Genomic DNA, 21,108 nt, shown 5'->3' with positions numbered 1-21,108 from the left:
TTAAAGCTGAACCCTTTCTCTACACATCTTCCCTAGACTTTTGCATCTACTTTTGTTTTGAGAAATAGCTTATGCCTGCCTTCTTCCTAGATCTTTGTATATAAGGCCAATTCAAAGTCAATACCTTTGCTGTAAAGGAAGTTTTTTTTTCCACTTCTGAAGCAATTTTCATATATACATAATACTTAATAAGAATTTTTTTTAAATAAAGATATAGACAAGAGATTAAGTGACAAAAGTTCAGTGCTGTGTAATGATAGAGAACACATGCTTTGTCTAGAAGTACCCCCTCCTTTGCACAGGATGGCACTTCTCTTTTTACATCCACTACTACAGTACTAAAGTAATTATGAAATAATGTGATAGTTGTGATACCCATTCTAGGAACCTGTCTATTAAAAATGGCCAAATTATTATGACATTGAGGCCAACCGTAAAATATTATTGCAAATATACAGAAAATTATTTTGCTACTGATCTACTCTATATGGTACAACCATCTCTTCATAATCACTTAGGGTAACTTTAAGGCTGGATATTCATATGCTTCAAGTTTCCTGTTCTAAGATATAGATCTGACAATTAAACCTTTCACCTTTTTTTGAAAATCACAGCAAAGATTGTTTCTAATATTTACTTGTTATATTTCTTTGCAGAGGAAGTGCCATGATATTTGTATAGAGTTTTTACCTGGGGCATGACTTATGGATTTTGAAAATGCAAATACTATACCTATAATATTTCCCCAGGATTTGATTTCATTGAGATTATGTAATAAACTTCTGTATGAGTAGTGAACTATAAACGGCAGTACATATACACAGCATGAAATTTCAAACAATGAATGCAATTTTTAGAGATATACACCTGATACCGATATCTCACATAAATAGTATAAATAAATAAAGAGTGCTGTGAGATCAGATTTTGTGTATGGATTGCATTTGTCAGATATATAAATTTAATCAGGGTAGTCCCAACCTTTAAAAGGTCATTGCAGGAATTGCAGTATTTGTATTAGTTCTTTTCTGTATTGTACTTCTTTCAATCTGTATTGATTGCCAACTCTAAAAATATTATATTTAAAGTGTCGTTTACCATGTGGGTCATGTTATTAGGACTGAAAATCTAGCAACACTGCACTGAACTCAATTCCCTGGAACCATTTGGTATGCACAGGGGGTAGGATAACAGTGAAGTCATTAGCAATTTATTTATATAATTTACGTGACATGTTCTGAAAATGCTGTGAGAGATACACAGGGATTATATCAAATTGTGCTAATCTGCCTCAGGGCAGTTTTAAACAAGAACAAGGGATAAAACTCAACCTGGAAGCCGAGAAAGCATGTAAATGGTGATATAATCTATTGTTCTTTCAGCTGCAAGGTTACTACAATGCCTATAAATATTCCTTAGTGTTCCACAGAGCCTTTGTTTGGAAGCCCTAATGTATTCCTAATTTAAAGGATTTTATTTGAAGCCATTCTCTAATCGGATTTCAACATGTAACGTGGCTGTATTCCTGTCACATTTCAAGTATGAGCATTTCTTATTAGCCCTGGTGTGACCCTAAGAACCCCTCAATGCAAACTGGCAAAGAGTTCACTGTTCTGTAACAGCAACGCTGATCACGCCGGACAAACTCATTACACCCCAACATGCTGCTTTCATGGTATTTATAAAAAAAAAAAAAAACCAATGGCGTAAGGGATCTATTAAAAGCTTATATCACATTGATCATCATAATCTTTGCGAGATGTACATACAGAGGAAATTTAGGAAGCTGTGTATAAGTATTAAATGTATTAAACTTGTATGTTAAAACTTAACCAGACAAACAGATTTCTTCCACACAGGAGATGATACGTATATCTCTCTGTAACATGCAAATTAAGCATTGTAGTAAGTCAACACAATGGAAGTCTGTTTGTATACGGAAACACAGGAGTAGGGGAACCAGCACCTTAGGGGTCATCCTTTGGGTGTCAAAACAATGATTTTTGGAAAATATAAGGAGAAACAAAAAGACATTTGTCATCCATTTACTGAGGAAAACCCTTGTAAAGCATGGGGATATTCATGAAAACGTGGATCCTGATTTTGACTGAAAACCAGCAGCTCTGTCAAAGACTGAATCCTTGGGCGAAAATCTACTTTATAAAATAGGAATATTAATAAGTGTAGACCTAAGATTGCATTTTATGTTTTATTTTATATGTGTAACCAGTTCTGTTTCCACTTCTTATCCTTACTCACTCTCTTAAATCTCAACCTTTATTAGTAACCTTATTTTTGTTTTTGCTATAAGTAGATTATAGTGCTGTGTTGTTATGAATAACCTGATCCTGAGTTGTACCAGTCAAGCTGCATATACTGTCTCTTTGGGGACAGCTTACCTGGCAATTTCTGTGAGTGTCTAGTGACAGGGGCTAGATACTATAGGGGGTGACTATCCCACACTTACCCTGCAGGGTTTAATGCAGGCCAGATGGGCCAATTAACTCATTAGGCAGCTGGTTAAGGAGGCCCAGTTGGGCAGAAATAGGTGGGGCCTATAAAGCCCAGCAGATGAAAGGAGAATGGGCTGCAGGGAGACAGCAGATGCTCCCAGGAGAAAGGGAGGAGTGAGTGGAGACTGCAGACTGCAGTTACTTCCTGGGAAGAGGCTTTGGGAACTGGTAGGCCCAGGAAGAGAAGGGGAACCAGAGGTAGGAAGAAGCCCAGGAATAGAGCAGTGAGGCCAGAGCGAGAAGGCCCAGATAGCTGAGCTAAGGATGCCTGGGCTGGAACCCAGAGAAGAGAGCGGGCCCAGGTTCCCCTACCAGCCACTGGCCAAGAGGCACTGAGGCAGTGAGTGGGAAGACTGCCTAGGACTAGTGACAAGTATCAGAGGGGTAGCCGTGTTAGTCTGAATCTGTAAAAAGTAACAGAGGGTCCTGTGGCACCTTTAAGACTAACAGAAGTATTGGGAGCATAAGCTTTCGTGGGTAAGAAGTGAGGAAGTGCATCTGAAGAAGTGAGGTTCTTACCCACGAAAGCTTATGCTCCCAATACTTCTGTTAGTCTTAAAGGTGCCACAGGACTCTCTGTTACTTTTTAGGACTAGTGAGGAGCTAACCTCGCCCGGAAGGGAGGAACATGGATAGTGACATGGCCAGAGGGCTGTGCCACACAGAGGATGTTGCAGGTCCTGGAGTTGTGAGAGGGGCTGTGGGCGGACAGCAGAGACAAAGTGACAGTGTGCAAACCGTGGAGAGGGGGGCACTGGCCTCAAGCTAATCCCTAGCGTATCAGGAAGAGGTGCCAGTCTGATGGTGAGTGGTTCACCCCATGACAGGGATGCTTCTGGGGAGTTCAGGAACTGGAGTAGATCAAGCAGGGGCTGGGAGAGCCCCTGAGCAGAGTGCTTGAGAGGCTGAAGGGCAGGCAGTGTTAGGGAGCTGACATCTGGCTACTACAAGAAAGACTCCCTCTCATTGGGGGGCGGAGAGAGGAGGGTAACATGGTGACCCAGTCTTGGGCACCCTGAGAAAGTGTCACACCAAGTTTATAACTAATATAATCATTTTGGACTGAAATGTATAGTGTAGCAGAGAATCCATCCTTTTGTTGGAAGAAAGGAGGAGAAAAAAACCACAACTCATTCCTTTAACAAAAACATCCTGAATTAAGAAATAAATTGGCAAACTCTTTACTTATTCATAGCAGTTTGCTAGGCCAAAGAGTTGAATTCCATTGTACTCAATGGAGAAACCCTAATTAATCCAGATTTCCTGCAGACAACCAGAAAGATCGGATCAGTATCAGTACTTGGAGCCAATCTGATCAAAATAGATAAAACACAGCACACATTGCTTTAGCTACAGTACATTTGCACTGGGATCAGATTTAATCTGAGACTCAAGTGAAATCTGGATAGAAAATTCAGTAAGAGATCAGGGTCTCTTGTCAGCCTCTATTAAAATCAAATCAGCTCCTTTTTTGTCTTTTGTGTACGTTTCCATTAGTGCTGACTCCAGTCTGGGAATAGGAGACACATAGCTGATTATGTTTCACTGACCTCCAAATGTGATCAGATTGGTCCCAGCATTTAATACAAACTAAACAGAAGAAATGTGGCCTACATTTTCAAAAATGTGTAGAGGTTTTGATTGCTTAAATTTCTGGGGTGCCTTAAAGGGGCCTGGTTTTCAAATAGTAGTTGCTAAGCACTTTCTTAAAATCAGGCCCCTTTAAGGTTGGGCAGGCAACCATAATGACCAGTCACTTTTGAAAATGTAGGCCTATATGTGTCCAGTTTCAGATCAAATTGTACTAAGGTCTCAGCTGCTGAAGTTTAACTGCAAATATTATTTTCAGTGCTGATCCCCCCCCCACCCCAAAAAAAAAAAACAAACAGAGAAAACTTATGTCTCTCCTTGTACAAACTGCAATTAAATGGGAATTCCATAGGTTGAAGGGCTTGCAAAATCAGACACATAATTTGCTAATTATTTAAGAAAAATATTCAGCAAAACGTATAAGAATACATGTATATTGAATATGTAATGTAGGATAAGAGTAATAAGAAAATTCATAATCGAAGTTAAACATTTCATTAGATTAGCTGTTAAAATCTACAGCAATGAGCACTTAGAAGAACTGAGCTAGACACTCAAGATACCTCCACCACACAGTACAATTTCAGTGGGCAGCATTGTGCTCAGTTCTTCAAGGTCATGGCTGGACCTTCTATTCAGTGCTTCCTCATATTATTGGTTCGTTTCATTAACTTAACATTCTTTTACTTTAGCATTTGATGGATGGATTGTACCAAAGGAGGGAAAAGAGACACATAATCCAGAGATGCACACTTTGTTCAATTACAGTTAAAAATACTAAACCACAATAATGTTCCCTGTCTACATAATGGAAATCGGTCAGATGTTCACATCCGAAAAAAACCCCAAACAGCTGCACATACAGGTGTTTGTGCCAGATGCGTCCCTAAGTACAATGTGATAGAAGTAATTATCTCCCACTCAACGCAGAACAATCCTTAAACAGGGTGTTTAAAGGTGGGTGAGAGTTCAGGAATCCTATGTCTTACATGCAAAATAATACTTTAGAGTGAAATTGAAAACCATCTGTCCTTAACATACATAATTTCAGGTGTCTGTGTTTTCATTTGTGAATATTAACAGGCTGAAGCCAGCTTGTTGATGTGGGTGATAAATACTTTAATCAAACAGACTGAAAATGATTAAGGTTCAAATTCTTCTGTCCTTACTTGTGCTGGGTAATTCCTTGCTCTGCAATTAGTCCCATTGACTCCGGCATGAGTAACGGTGTCTGAATCTGAACTTGATAAGCAATCAAAAGGCATTTGTGAGAAGTGTACAGAAAACACCTGGAATTAAGAACATGTACTGTGTCTCCTCCTACCTTTGGACTTTCTGTCACGGTAGCTCCTGCCTCGATAATGATGTCCGGTGTCTGTGTACAGATTTTCGAGATCTTCCTGCCACGACTCTGGATTAAAGTGCTTGAGCAGCTCCTCCACGGTGTCAAATCCAGCGATGGTCTGGTCTAATGCTTCCGCAGTGAGGGTAGGGTCGGTCACTGATGGAGAGGGATAGGATACCCCCTAAGAGTGACATACAGCTCAGTGTACTTTGAAAAATTACAGCACCACTCAATACAAGTGTCAATAGTTACGGAGAGATTTTTCTCATAGCTGACTCACACAGAATATCCAGGCAAGACCCCAAATTGGACTGAGATTCTGTCTTTTGACACAGTGACCGTACTCCTGGTATTATTAATCACCGTCAACCATCTTTTGAGCTCCTTGCACTGGGCCAGATGGCATCATGCCTCGGCATGCTGTGCCAGGAGACCAGGGAGAAAAGCACTGCCCACCTTTCCAAGCAAGGACAGGTGCTGCCAGGTGAATGGAGAAGTGAGCAGCTCTAATGCTGCTGGACAGCGCTAGCCATTCCAAAGGGGGCCAGGAAGGGTGGGAAGAAGGCAGAGCTACATCCCGTCCTTCACACCAGCCAGCATGTACGTTATGTCCCTGTACAGGGTGTGGCACGGGCTACTTTTCTCTTGCCCCCAAAGTAAGGCAGTACCTAAAAGGTGAGGTCCTTTCCTCAGTTTGCATGTAGACAAATATCTCATGGAAGTATCTACAGATATACGGCACTCATTACCATAGTATCCGAGTGCTTCACAGGCTTTAACGGTATTTATCCTCACAGCACCCCTGTGAGGTAAATCCCCACTGTTCAATGAGGAATTAAGGCACAAAGAGACCAAGGCAACTCTCCCAAAGTCACACAGGAAGTCTGCAGCAAAGCAAGGAACTGAACCCAAGGCTCAGGCAAATACCCTAACCATGGACAATCTTTCCTCTTCTTGGAGCTTTAACAAAGCAAGGCCTAAGCAAAGACTTCAAGGTTTGGCCCTTTGAAATGAAGAATTAACTCTGGTTTTCAAATGTTTATAAACTAGAATTTGAAAAAAAAATACTGAAGGAAAAAAGAAAACTGTCATGTAAGGGTCTACACAATGTAAGGGCTGAAACACACACGTACAAAAGGGATTAATATTTCTAAGCATTTAGGAACATATACTAGCCATAGACCATGTGTATGTGGGGGATTATCAGGAAAGCTAAGGCAAATCAACTGAGGGTGTGAAGTCAGTGCACATAAATTAAAGCCCATTAAACTCCCATGTGGATGCTCTCACTCACCAGGAGTAAAGTGGCCTTAGTTCTCTCCTGAATGAAAGCATCCACATGGGGGTTAACACACTTCAGTTAACATGCATTAACTTTGCACCTTCAATTGATTTGCCTTAGGTTTCTTGAATGACACATGTAGACAAGGCCTTAGATCAGTGGTGGGCAACCGCAGCTCCCATTGGCCGGGAACGGCGAATCGCGGCCACTGGGAGCTGCAGGGGGCTGTGCCTGCGGATGGTCAACGTCCGCAAAATGTCTCGCAGCCTGCAATCAGCTTACCCTGATGGGACGCATGTGGCCCACAGGACGCAGGTTGCCCACCACTGCCTTAGATGCATACAAATTTATTTAGTTCAGTTGGAGTAAGTCACCTCTAAGGACAGAATTGACCTTTAATAACTAATGTGCATTTATAGGGAAGAGTTTTACTTTTACTATAGCAAAATTTCCAAAGTCCTAATTTCAATGGCCAAATATTCAATATCCTAATATCATCTTCCCCCCAAACTACCCTCAAATTTCCTAATTTCTGTGTAAAATATACTCAAGAAAGAACTGATTGCAGATATGTCATTCTCTTAAGACATATTAAATCAACTGCTGACAATGTGTAACAGAACAGGATATAAATACAGGAAAACTCAGACCTTTATTTTCTCAGTTAAAACACTGAAACTGACAGAAAAATGAAAGAAAATAATCCCTTCTGTCCTCAAAATCTGGACGTGAAGCCATGTAGACACATAGGGTATGTCTATACTGCAATCATGGGGCATGGTTGCAGCTTGAATAGCCATACCTAATTAAAGCTAGTAATAATAATAGGGCTTCAATTTTCCTAGATGCGATAGCTGATGGATTCCTTCACCAAGTAGTTGCTGAACCAACAAGAGGGGATGCCATTTTAGATTTGGTTTTGGTAAGTAATGAGGACCTCATGGAAGAAATGGTTGTAGGGGACAACCTTGGTTCGAGTGATCATGAGCTAATTCAGTTTAAACTAAATGGAAGGATAAACAAAAATAGATCTGTGACTAGGGTTTTTGATTTCAAAAGGGATAACTTAAAAAAATTAAGGAAATTAGTTAGGGAAGTGGATTGGACTGAAGAACTTGGGGATCTAAAGGTGGAGGAGGCCTGGAATTACTTCAAGTCAAAGTTGCAGAAACTATCAGAAGCCTGCATCCCAAGAAAGGGGAAAAAATTCATAGGCAGAGTTGTAGACCAAGCTGGATGAGCAAGCATCTCAGAGAGGTGATTAAGAAAAAGCAGAAAGCCTACAAGGAGTTGAAGATGGGAGTGATCAGCAAGAAAAGCTACCTTATTGAGGTCAGAACATGTAGGGATAAAGTGAGAAAGGGCAAAAGCCACGTAGAGTTGGACCTTGCAAAGGGAATTAAAACCAATAGTAAAAGGTTCTATAGCCATATAAATAAGAAGAAAACAAAGAAAGTGGGACCGCTAAACACTGAGGATGGAGTGGGGGTTAAGGATAATCTAGGCATGGCCCAATATCTAAACAAATACTTTGCCTCAGTCTTTAATGAGGCTAATGAGAAGCTTAGGGATAATGGTAGGATAACAAATGGGAATAAGGATATGGAGGTAGATATTACACATCCGAGGTAGAAGCCAAACTCGACCAGCTTAATGGGACTAAATCGGGGGGCCCAGATAATCTTCATCCAAGAATATTAAAGGAACTGGCACATGAAATTGCAAGCCCATTAGCAAGAATTTTTAATGAATCTGTAAACTCAGGGGTTGTACCTTATGACTGGAGAATTGCTAACATAGTTCCTATTTTTAAGAAAGGGAAAAAAAGTGATCCAGGCAACTACAGGCCTGTTAGTTTGACATCTGTAGTATGCAAGGTCTTGGAAAAAAATTTGAAGGAGAAAGTAGTTAAGGACATCGAGGTCAATGGTAATTGGGACAAATTACAACATGGTTTTACAAAAGGTAGATCGTGCCAATCCAATCTGATCTCCTTCTTTGAGAAGGTAACAGATTTTTTAGACAAAGGAAATGCAGTGGATCTAATTTACCTGGATTTCAGTAAGGCATTCGATATGGTTCCACATGGGGAATTATTAGCTAAATTGGAAAAGATGGGGATCAATATGAAAACTGAAAGGTGGATAAGGAACTGGTTAAAGGGGAGACTACAACGAGTCGTACTGAAAGGTGAACCGTCAGGCTGGAGGGAGGTTACGAGTGGAGTTCCTCAAGGATCGGTTTTGGGACCAATCTTATTTAATCTTTTTATTACTGACCTTGGCACAAAAAGTGGGAATGTGCTAATAAAGTTGGCGGACGACACAAAGCTGGGAGGTATTGCCAATACAGAGAAGGACCGGGATATCATACAGGAAAATCTGGATGACCTCGTAAACTGGAGTAATAGTAATAGGATGAAATTTAATAGTGAAAAGTGCAAGGTCATGCATTTAGGGATTAACAACAAGAATTATTGTTATAAGCTGGGGATGCATCAGTTGGAAGTAACAGAGGAGGAGAAGGACCTCGGAGTATTGGTTGATCACAGGTTGACTATGAGCCACCAATGTGATATGGGCGTGAAAAAAGCTAATGCGGTCTTGGGATGTATCAGGTGAGGTATTTCCAGTAGAGATAAGGAGGTGTTAGTACCGTTATACAAGGCACTGGTGAGACCTCATCTGGACTCCTGTGTGCAGTTCTGGTCTCCCATGTTTAAGAAGGATGAATTCAAACTGGAACAGGTACAGAGAAGGGCTACTAGGATGATCCGAGGAACGGAAAACCTGTCTTATGAAAGGAGACTCAAAGAACTTGGCTTGTTTAGTCTAACCAAAAGAAGGCTGAGGGGAGATATGATTGCTCTCTACAAATATATCAGAGGAATTAATACCAGGGAGGGAGAGGAATTATTTAAGCTCAGTACCAATGTGGACACAAGAACAAATGGATATAAACTGGCCATCAGGAAGTTTAGACTTGAAATTAGATGAAGGTTTCTAACCATCAGAGGAGTGAAGTTCTGGAACAGCCTTCCGAGGGGAGTAGTAGGGGCAAAAGACATATCTGGCTTCAAGACTAAGCTTGATAAACTTATGGAGGGGATGGTATTATGAGATTGGTCTTTGACTATTACCGGTAAACATGCCCAATGGCTTGTGATGGGATGTTAGATGGGGTGGGATCTGAGTTACTACAGAGAATTCTTTCCTGGGTGTCTGGCTGGTGAGTCTTGCCCACATGCTCAGGATTTAGCTGATCGCCATATTTGGGGTTGGGAAGGAATTTTCCTCCAGGGCAGATTGGCAGAGGCCCTGGGGGCTTTTCGCCTTCCTCTGCAGCGTGGGGCACGGGTCACTTGCTGGAAGATTCTCTGCACCTTGAAGTCTTTAAACCATGATTTGAGGACTTCAATGGCTCAGACACAGGTTTGATACAGGAGTGGGTAGGTGAGATTCTGTAGCCTGCGTTGTGCCGGAGGTCAGACTAGATGATCATAATGGTCCCTTCTGACCTTAAAGTCTACGAACAGTCTATGAACAGGTCCCAGAGCAGTGAATCCGTAGTAGTGCGCATTTCAGTGCAGGCTAGGCACACAAGCAATTACCCATGGTTCCAGGTGGGCTTGTACAGCCCATGCTGAAGCGTGCATTGCCATGGCTTCACTGCTGTAGTACCCAAGCTAGCACAGGTATGTCTACTCAAGCTGCAATCACACTCCACGATTACAGCACAGACATACCCACAGAGACATATAGCACTTGAATTCCCCAGCGGAAGGTCAATTTTAGCCTGATCCTGCAAATACTTCTATAAATCGATGCAAGTTGCACTACTCAGGTGAGTAGTCCCACTGGAATCAGTGGCTTATTAACCTGAGTAAAACTATTCAGTTTTACTGAAAATCCAGTCTACTTAAATATACCGTTGTCTTCACCAGCAAATGTTGCCATAGTCTTTGGAGTCCTTGATATTTTACTGCGTATAATTTGCTACAAATATGGACCTTCCAGATTATCTGACACCAGAAAGAAAAAAATGAAAATATCATAATACAGTGCTGACATGGAAGGAGGACTGCAGTTTGCTAATTATCACAACTACACAGGGAGTTGAGAATGGGGTTGTGTTACATATGAAATGGGGTTGTGATAAATATGAAATAAAGGACTTTTTTTAACAGTATTGGCCTGGAAATTATTAAGCCTTTAACACAGAACCCATCACAAATAAGTTTCAGTGGGCCCACTTTCATAACCCTTCTATAATCCAGTGTTAAATGAGGCACAATGCAGACGGCTCTAAAAATTCATGACTCATTAAAAGGAAGACACGCAGCAAAGAACCACTATTGACTTCTAAGTGCCTTGGAATAAAGACTTTGTCGAAGAGATGGGAGTCAGACCCCCATGAGAATAAATATCTCACATCAGTAAGCTGAATAAAGTGCTGCTACATAAAACAATGCTATATGAAATTCAGTGTTCTAATCACAGTCGTCATGTACAGTGCTTACATAATCATTTTTGGTAAAACAAGAAACACACTAAAATATCACTAGGAACCCACTATAGAGAGAAATCAGTGGGGCTAGTGACTGGTTTGTAATCATAGCAAAAGAGGAAAACAGTTCCTAAATTCCCTTCAAAGAACAAAGGGAAGGGGGATAGGGAGAAAGACGTGAAGATGCGGCATAAGTAGCAGAATTGCAAATCGACTGCCTTCTGTTCCCATGCCTTCCACTGGAGGAACATCAAACCTACTCAAGTATATATGATCTTGTCCTCTAGAGGCTGGTCTGCAAAGATATAGACACTCTCATGGAATTAATGGACTGCTAATGGAATTAATAGACTAGGAGCAGCCAGTACTTTTTATGCAAAAAGGTCAGGGGCTCTATTCAGAAAGGCACATGTATGAGATTTAGATGAGACTCGTGCTGTTTGTATGTGTTTAGCCATACATTCTCTTACATTTTGTGAGAGCCTTGGAGGTCAGATTGTGGATTTGCAGGATACGTCAAACCAATAAAAGCAAGGGGAATTCACACCTTCTTGGGTTATAAAATTTCTACTCAGGACTTTATAAGGAGTTCAACTCAGTTCACACACACAAAAAAGCTCAACTTTCTCAGAGCAATAGGCAATGCAGAGGAATTATTGTAGCTCAGATAACCTATTGGCAGCTACATCATGTGACAGACCCAAAAGTAACTTCAAAGCTGCCTCTGTTTTGTCCTGCCAAGAGCTAAATATTAGATTTATGAAAAGTGTGTGCCATCTGGCTTCTGTGACTGAGAGAAAACATAGAAGAACAGTACAATGTGAGGGGGCTCAGAGTTACCACATCATGCACTTCTTGTTAGTTACTTAAACATTCAACATATTGTGAGTTTCATAAGACACACTGGCAGCTCTTTTCTAATCCGAACCAGACCATTAGTTCATTTGGTCTCCATTATGATTCATTACTATTCTATTAGTGATGATGAAGTCTTTCTGTATTATTGTGAATGGGATATGCAGTTTTGTAGAAGTTCAATTGTTGTTGACTCAGATCATTATATACTGAACCACAAGACTGGGGACTCGACATAATGGCTCTGCTGGGTGAAAGATCTCATCCTGGGGTTATTGATGGGCTCCAGCACTTTAGGCTAGAGGCAGATGGCGGAGGTGCTGCTCTAAGCCTCATGAGGAAAAGCATGAGGTGTGGTTCAGTGATTTGAGCTCAAGCCTGGGAACAGGAAAATGCATATATGCTTACCCAAATGTATTTTTTTCCTGCAAGATCTTACAGTGGGTCTTTAGGGTGTTTGCAGGTTTGGGAGGTGGAACTCAAACCTGTCAATCATTGCCAGGCTCTTTGGTAGGAGCAGAGTATAACTATGCCAGTGATTGACAGGTTAAAGTTCTGCCCTACCATGCTGACTGAAGACCCACAGTAGAATCTGTAAACCTCTTTATGCTGAAGAATTAGGCATTCCTGATGTCTCGACCTGACTCTGTGGTCATGGGCAAATAGCTCATCTTCTCTGCCTCAGTTTCCCTAGCTATGAAATAAGGTTATTGATGCTTACTGCCTAACTGTGGTGTGCTCTGTGGGGAAGGAATGAGTGTCTAGTAGCTGTGGCACTGAACTGGACCAAGAGACCTGGGCTCAGCCACAGGCTTCCCAGCCTCAGGTCCCCATCTGTAAAATGGGGATAATATTTCCCTACCTCTCAGGAGTGCTGGGATGATAAATAATTATAATAATTCTGAAGTGCTCTGATACTATGGTGATAAGGGCCATATAAGCACGTACAACAAATAGAAACAACAATCTTGTGAAGGGCTTTCCATAGGAAAAGGGTTGTGGATTATTATTTTACATTTTTGGCACTTTACTATGGTGAGAGCAATCACCGTGACAATGTTTTCAGTGTAATTTGATCTCAGGATCACAGCTACCTGATGAGGGAGCTTTTCTCTTACATTTTCAAAGACAATTTCCCATTTTTTTCAAACAACATATTGTGTCAGATAAAAATGCACAAACCTTTTTAAAACAAAACAAAACATGTTAGGAGGAGGAAAAATAGTTATCACAGAAGGAGAACATGATTTACCAAATACCACCCTAATATCCTCTCCATGGTATGTCTAATAGAGCCAGGTCCTCGATATTACTATTACTCAGAATTAGGACTCATATAACAGATTTAATCCAAGGATCTCAAAGCACTTTACTATGGAGGTTAAGTATTGTAACAGTATCATCATCATCATCCAGTATTTTCCAAGCTTAAGATTTGCTTAATTCGGGTTTGCGTAACCTGGGGGGCGTCTGTACTTGTTATATAAAAGGAGTTGTCAAGTGAATACACACTGTGAGTGTGGGACTGGACAATGCAACATATGGCAGAGGGACTGTACCATTACCAAGTCTGATGCTGGTATTACTCTCCCACATGGTGTGGTCCCAGAGTCCAAGGGTATGTTTACATTGCAATTAAACATCCGCGGCTGGAGAGGGTTTCAGTGCATGGGCTCCAGCCTGAGCCCAAAATGCCTTCACTGCAATTAAACAGCACCAAAGCTGGAGCACTGCAAACCTCAGTCAGCTAACATGGGCTATCCATGGGTATTTAATTGCAGTGTAGACATACCCTAAGTTTTGCTTGAAAATGCTACCAGGAGCTGATTTTTTGTCTGTGACATAAATCAAATAAAGTGAAGGAGTGGGGAGATTTTTAATTGGGGTTTCTTTTTTTAAAAGTCATATTTAGTTACACAAAATGAGGTGTCAAATTAAGATTTAATTTAATTGCTGCTGCTACAAAAAATCTTCAATAATGAAAATTCAAAAAAGTTAATCCGTTCTCCTACCGGCTTGCCTTTAATGCTAATTATTGCAAAATATGCTCATGTGTTTAGACCAAGAAACTTCATATCTCAAAATGTAAAGGAACTTTTTTATTGGGAGAATTCAGTTTGAAAGTGCTAAGTATTTATCCACTGGCCATCCCACATGGCTAAAATAGCTGCTGACATTTCTTGCCTTCCACCCTCCACTCCCTAAAAATTATTGACAGTCTAGAACGAGTTTGAAGAACACGTCTCACTTAATCTCCTGCTTGCAGCTCAAGCAGTAGTTCCCCTGTGCAGATGCATTTACATCGTGCTGAAAACCATTCTACCAATCCTTTCATGGGCAAAATAGTAACAAGCTACTTACTGAGACAGAGCTTGTGACTGACTCCCAGTTGGTTTCTGATGCTGCAGGCTGGAAATCATCCTAAAGGGGAAAAACCCATAGGAAAAATCACAGTCACGGCAATGTCCTAAAGTTAACTACCAGACCTTAAACAATGTCTCAGTGTTCGGTGTCCTTCACCCTTTTGAAACCTCTTCCATAGAAGAGATCTATGCTTTTCTTCTCCATCCTTTATGAATTAGCTCTTTAGGGCAGAGACAGTTAGGTATTCTATGTTTGTACAGCACCTAGCAAAATGGGGTTAAGGTCTTTAGGTGCTATTGTAATATAAATATTAAATAATAAATAATAAATAATAATAATAATACTTGTTTCAAACATTATGGGAACAAGCCATTTATATTAGAAGTGTCGTTATCACAACAAAAAAAATAATAATCGTCAGTTCCAGATGGAATATAGCCTGGATGTCTGTACAGTAATAGGAAACAATTACTTAATGGTGGACAGGCCAATTTGAGACAAATCTAATAACACAGAGGAATTATTTGGCTCCATGACAGTTTTGTCCATTTCCAGTTAAAAAATTATTTATTCCAACTAGAAGTATTAAAAGACCAAGAAATGAAGGCTATATTCAATAAATCTTGGAGCACTGGAGAAGTTCCAGAAGACTGGAGGAAAGTTGTCTGAAGGACAGAAAATTGTGCCAATTTTTTAAAGGGTGAACAGGGTGGCCTAGGTAATTGTAGGCCAGTCAGCCTGACATTGGTCCCGAGCAAAATAATGGAGTGACTGATATGGGACTTGATTAATAAAAACTAAAGAAGGGTAATGCAATTAATGCAAATCAATACGGGTTTATGGAAAATAGATCCTGTCAAACTAACTTGAAATTACAAGTTTGATTGATAAAGTTAATAGTGTTGCTGTAATACGCTTAGACTTCTGCAAGGGGTTTGACTTAGTACCACATGACAATTTGATAAAAAACTACAATGTTGTAAACTTAACATGGCACACATTAAATGGATTAAAAACTGGCTAACTGATAGGTCTCAAAATGTAACAGTGGGAAACTGTCATCGAGCATGTCTGTTTCAGTGGGTTCCCTCAGTGATTAGTTTGTGGACCTACACTAGTTAACATTTTTTGTCAATGACCTGGAAGAAAACATAAAATCATCACTGATAAAGTTTGCAGATGACACAAAAATTGGGAGACTTGTAAATATTGAAGAGGCCAGGTCTCTGATTCAGAGCAATCTGGATTTGTTGGTAAACTATGTGCAAGCAAGCAATATGCATTTTAATATGGCTAAATGTAAATGTATACCTCTTGGAGCAAAGAATGTAGACCATACTTGCATGATGAGGAACTCTTTCCTGGGAAGCAGTGACTGAAAAAGGTTTGGGGGTTGTGGTAGATAATCAGCTGAACATGAGCTTCCAATGTGGCCAAAAGAGCGAATCTAATCTTTCGATGCATTAGCCCTTGATAAATTGGAACCCTCTGGAGAGAGTTCATAGAAGAGCCTCGAGAATGATTAAAGGATTAGAAAACCTACCTTATAGTGATAAACTCAAGGAGCTCAATCTATTTTGCTTAACAAAGAGAAAGTTAAGGAGTGACTTGATTACAGTCTAAGTATTTACATGGGGAACAAATATTTAAAAATGGGCTCTTCAATCTAGCAGAGAAAGGTATAACACAATCCAATGGCAAAGTTGAAACTTTGAAAAATTGAGGCTGGAAATAAGGTATACATTTTTAACAGTGAATGTGAAACAGTGAAAGTAAGTAAATGGTTGCAATGGTTAATAAGTGTCATGGTGGTTCTCCATCACTGACAATTTTAAAATCATAATTGGATGTTTTGCTAAAAGATATGCTCTAGGAATTATTTTAGGGAAGCTCTATGGCATAATGTGCTGTACAGGAGGTCAAACGAGATGATCACAATGGTCCCTTCTGGCCTTAGAATCTATGAATCTCTAGAATCTATGAATCTATACAAAATTTTTGAAATACAAACACAGCCTGATATTCAGCTTGTGCAAAATATATAAATCAGTCCTAATAACAGAACTTCATGATAAATGCATTTAAACTATAGGGCCAGATCCTCAGCTATACCAATTTACACCAACTGAAAATACGCCCTGCAACGTGTTTTAATTTGGTAGCCAATACAGGGTGAAACTGGAGGACCAGATTCTCCACTGGTTTAAATCAGCGTTGCTCTATTGACTTTAATTGCAAGTAAGATCACACAGGTGCACACACACACACAATTACGTGGTGTGAATATGACACAAGAGAATTTAACGTAAAGCCTGCTAGACCATCAATAAATCTGTCATAGTTTTCTCTCTTCCACAGTCAGGAAGGAACCTAGCTATTTTCAAATCCGGAGTCCACATGCATAGCTAAATATAATGCTCTACATTTTGCTAAAGAGCACAGTAAAAAATATTAAATGTCCAAAAATTCATAAGCTTGCTTATTCAAAGCTTTCGCTCTCTCTTGCTCTCTTCCTGAAGTGCTTCTTTCCCTCAGTCCACCCTCTACCTGAGATAATCAAAACCACAATGATTTCTTTAGGTACCTTCGGGTTATAAATTTTAGGTTATCCAATCAGAGAACACAAACTATACGTCATTTAGGTGGCAAATGAAATTGTAGATATCCAACTGTGAATATTTAAAGTGGACAATTTGCAAACAATCCACAGACAATTTATTTGCACAAATTATGTATTATTGTAAACAGCAAATACTAAAACCAGTTCGCAAACAACACAGGAAAAAGGACATTTGCCAAATTACTTTGAAATTGTTCATCTAGTTCTAGTTAACAGTCTTACTTTGATGTTAGGTAGGAACCAATTCAATAGGCCCACAGATCCCTGATAACATTTGCCAGTTTCAGAACTTTGCAACCAACTCCCCCCATCATTAATTACCCTTCTGCACTCCCACGAGAAGTGGCATTGAGTTCTGAAGCATTAATTTAACACAGGGACAATCTGTATTCTCAACTGTTTACAGGAGACTACAGACACGATATCTTCTTATGCTTGAAATGACTCTACTCTCTTATGTTACCTAATATTAGGGATAAGGAAACAGTGATTTTTTTTTTTGAGATAGCTGTTGCCAAGTTGTTGAGATGATTAGGTGCACCACCTGCTTCTTGGATCTTACTGACTGCACATTTTGTTTTGGTGATTATACTTCATCTACTAAAACTCAACATAAACCATTCATTGCTAGATGGCTTTGTTCTACCACCCTTTAAAGCAGCTGCAGCCATTTCTGGCTTCTAAAGAGCTTTCAACCCAAACACAGTTTTGAGTTAATTCTAATCTATTGGCTCCAGCTTCCAGTTATTTAAAGGAATGACATCAAAGTAGTTTCTTTTCTCCTTTGTCTTCCCTATTCATAACAATCCCATGGACATCTGAGAGATATGTTTAGGTATCACATACTATCTGACGAGCTCATGCTGATTTGTTTTTGTAGGGTTTGCACATGAGTACTAGGCTTCTGGCTATTTTGTAGTCATTATTTTCAAGCAGCAATAAACAAACATTTGTTTAAAAAAAACCAAAACTATATTTGCACTTAATATTGGAAAAATAGGGAGGTAACAATTTGGACCTTTCTGATTGAATTAAAGCTCCTACTCCCAATCTTCAGGATCCTGAATGGATTTGACCAGCCTCAGTCAAAGATTGCCTACCCATCCACAAACCACCAAGACGACCACATTCCACAGATATGATACAGCCAGTAAAACCCAGGATGATACTCTCAGGATCAAGGTACAGGGAAAATATCCCAGGGGTGGAGGGAACAGGAGATCTGAGAGGGCCTGAACCTGACATATCTAAGCCCCTCTCCCAGAAGAGTCATCGCCTCCCAGGTAGAGGAAGAGAGAAAAGAAAAGTAAAAAAAAAAAGGAAAAACTGAAGTCAGGAACATGGAAAAGCAGAAAAAGTTGATCCCTATTTGTGCTCAGATGCCAGAGTGATAAATGTCTTAGACACATCATAAAACGGACTGCGTAGAATTATCCTGATGTCAGAGATGATTTTGCTGAGTCATCAGAGATTAGAAAAGGCATGTCCAATCAGTTCTAGTCTAGGAGCATAAAAGTAATTGGAACAATTTACTATGACATAAGGAAGTAGGGAATAGGACAGAGGAGGCCCTACAGGGAAAACCCTTGAAACAGCAAACCATAAGGAAAAAATGTTTTAAATTCTGTTAATATTTAAGTGAATAAAGACAAGGAAGTAAATGCAAGGTGGGAATATTACCTGTTTACAGACAGACCGATCAGATTATAGAAGAACTTCCTGCATCCAGATTCTCACCACAGAAGTTACCCTAGTAAACATTAATATTCCAGGCACAAGTTGTGGCGAGACTAGGTTTTATTTCCCCCTTCTCCCTCCTCCCCCGTAATTGGCTTCAGTGCTGATATGCTTACAGAGGAGTGAACCCTGTAATCATCACATATAATAAAGTGACAGGTATTTAAGTGAAATAATAAAAAAAAATGGAAAGAATAGTGTTATATCAAGCAAGAAGTATTAGTAAAGCTACAACTCCATTAAAGAAACACTGTGATAAATACTCATACTTGTGCACTTGGGCTGTTTCATGATAATTTTTCAGGAAGTACTGTAGCACACGGCAACTTTGGTTTTGAAGATGAATAGAAATGACACAGGCATAAATTAGAAGCTGCCTGTAAATTTGCTCACTTACCATAATTTCAATTCATCACATAGTGTGTTTTCACTTTCTAATCCCTGCAGTATTTATTAATAGCTCTTCTAGGGGTGTCTAAGGATATCTACTTCCATAAAACAAGATATTGAGTAGGAACAGAGAAGCTGTATTACTTCTATATACAGTAGGGAAGAGACCACTACTCTGTCCTGTTCTGGTAGCCACACTATAAACAAGATGCTGAAAAATTAGGGAAGGTTCAGAGAAGAGCTACAAGAATAGTTTGTCATCTGGAAATCATGCCTTGCAATGTAGAAGTAAAGGAGGTCACTGCTGGGCATTGGTACACCTCGGTCCCTCCTATTCTCATGCCTGTGGCACATAATAGATTAGTATTCTGTGGGCTGTAATACTTCAGTCTAATTTCAATTGCTGGGATCAGTGTGTGGGGGCTGGGTGGTGTTGGTGGCCTGTGATGTACAGGTCAGACTAGATGATCTGGTGGTCCCTTCTGGCTTTAAACACTATGACTCTGTGACTCTTAGGGGAAGGTTAAGCGGTGATTTGATCACGAGCTATAATTATCTACACAAGGGGACATCTGATACTAGAAGGCTCTTTAGCTTACAAATGCATAAAAAGTGGCTGTAAACTGAAGTCAGCAAAGTTCAAATGGGAAATAAAGTACATATTTTAACAGTGAGGGTAATTAACCATTGAAACAAATTACCAAGGGATGTGGTAAATTCTTCATTGCTTGCAATCTTCAAATCATAGTTTGGATACCTTTCTTCAATTATATGCTCTAGCTAAACCACAAGTTATAGACTTGATGCAGGAATCTATGGGTGAAATTCCATAACTTGTTATGCAGGAGGACAGGCTAAATGATCACAAGTCTCTCTGGCCTCAAACTCCGTGAATCTATGATTGAGTTTGCTGCTTGCTCACATTTTCAAACAAGCCTCAACCTGGATGCTGAAACCAGACCTGCCATTCTGCAACTGCAAATCACCTCCATGAATAAGTAACAGAATGGATGTACCTACTACCTGATTTCCAGAAGGTTTCCCAGAATTTAGGAGTTAAATTACAGATTTAGGGCCTAATACAAAGCCCACTGATATCACTGGACTTCGGATTAGGCCATTAAAGTTAGCAGTACATTTAAAAAAAAACCTTTTTATCACCCCCTTAAAAGTATAATGGTATCTTCAACTGGATGCTCCCTTCCATTAGATAATGTATCTGTCCAAAGTAAATATCATAATGAATGGCTAACCAATCAATCTGATTGAATGAGCACTCCTGAGTGTCTTATAAATGTAGAAAGAAGGTTATTGATAAGGAGGGTTGATAGGTTCATTTCCAGATATTCCTGCACTCATTAGCAACAGCAGCAATAAGAATAAGCAGTAAACATTTGAAAGGCAGGAAGGGATATGAGGACTTCCTTTCATTGATTGCCCTCATGGATAGAGGAAAAACAGCAGGTTAGCATTATGGAATTGATACCTCAAGATTGGCAGTGTTAGGAGAGACCCTGTGGAAAAGTCCTTTAGAATTTAATAGGGATGAACCCAATACATTTCTAAAGAAAATACCCTAAAACCCTATGGAATTTAATGGAAATGATATCCATTTTGAAATTCACTTAGTTCCTGAAGCCCAGCTGCCACTAGATATCAGTAGCTATAATCCTATAATCAATTCTGGCTATGTTAATACGAGTGTGAAATGACATCCAGAATCACTTCTGATCAGTGCTGACATATTCACTTTTTATAGTAGAATAGTAAGTCTGAGATTCCAAACTCTATAGAGGAAGACTAAAGTTTTCAGCTATAATTATGATCTAAGTCAATCTCAGCTTGATGTGTCTATTTGATGTGTCTCAATGGCTATTAGCCAGGATGGGCAGGGATGGTGTCCCTA

At 39.8% G+C, this 21,108-nt stretch overlaps 1 protein-coding gene across 1 annotated transcript in view; it reads right to left on the bottom strand.

Annotated features, from left to right (window-relative positions):
• PDGFD (platelet derived growth factor D) overlaps positions 1 to 21,108 on the bottom strand; it is a 158,655-nt gene that overhangs the window by 22,906 nt on the left and 114,641 nt on the right. Inside the window, exons 4-5 of the mRNA XM_065423566.1 lie at positions 14,453 to 14,512; positions 5,428 to 5,629 (exon numbers count right to left, since the gene is read on the bottom strand). Coding sequence (XP_065279638.1) covers positions 5,428 to 5,629; positions 14,453 to 14,512 — 262 coding nt within the window. The remainder of the gene's footprint in view (positions 1 to 5,427; positions 5,630 to 14,452; positions 14,513 to 21,108) is intronic.

Source organism: Emys orbicularis, chromosome 1 (genome assembly GCF_028017835.1).
Source record: "Emys orbicularis isolate rEmyOrb1 chromosome 1, rEmyOrb1.hap1, whole genome shotgun sequence".
Classification (NCBI taxonomy): Eukaryota; Metazoa; Chordata; order Testudines; family Emydidae; genus Emys; species Emys orbicularis.
The sequence above is the reverse complement of the archived record's forward strand: the minus strand, read 5'-3'. Positions and strand labels throughout refer to the sequence as shown.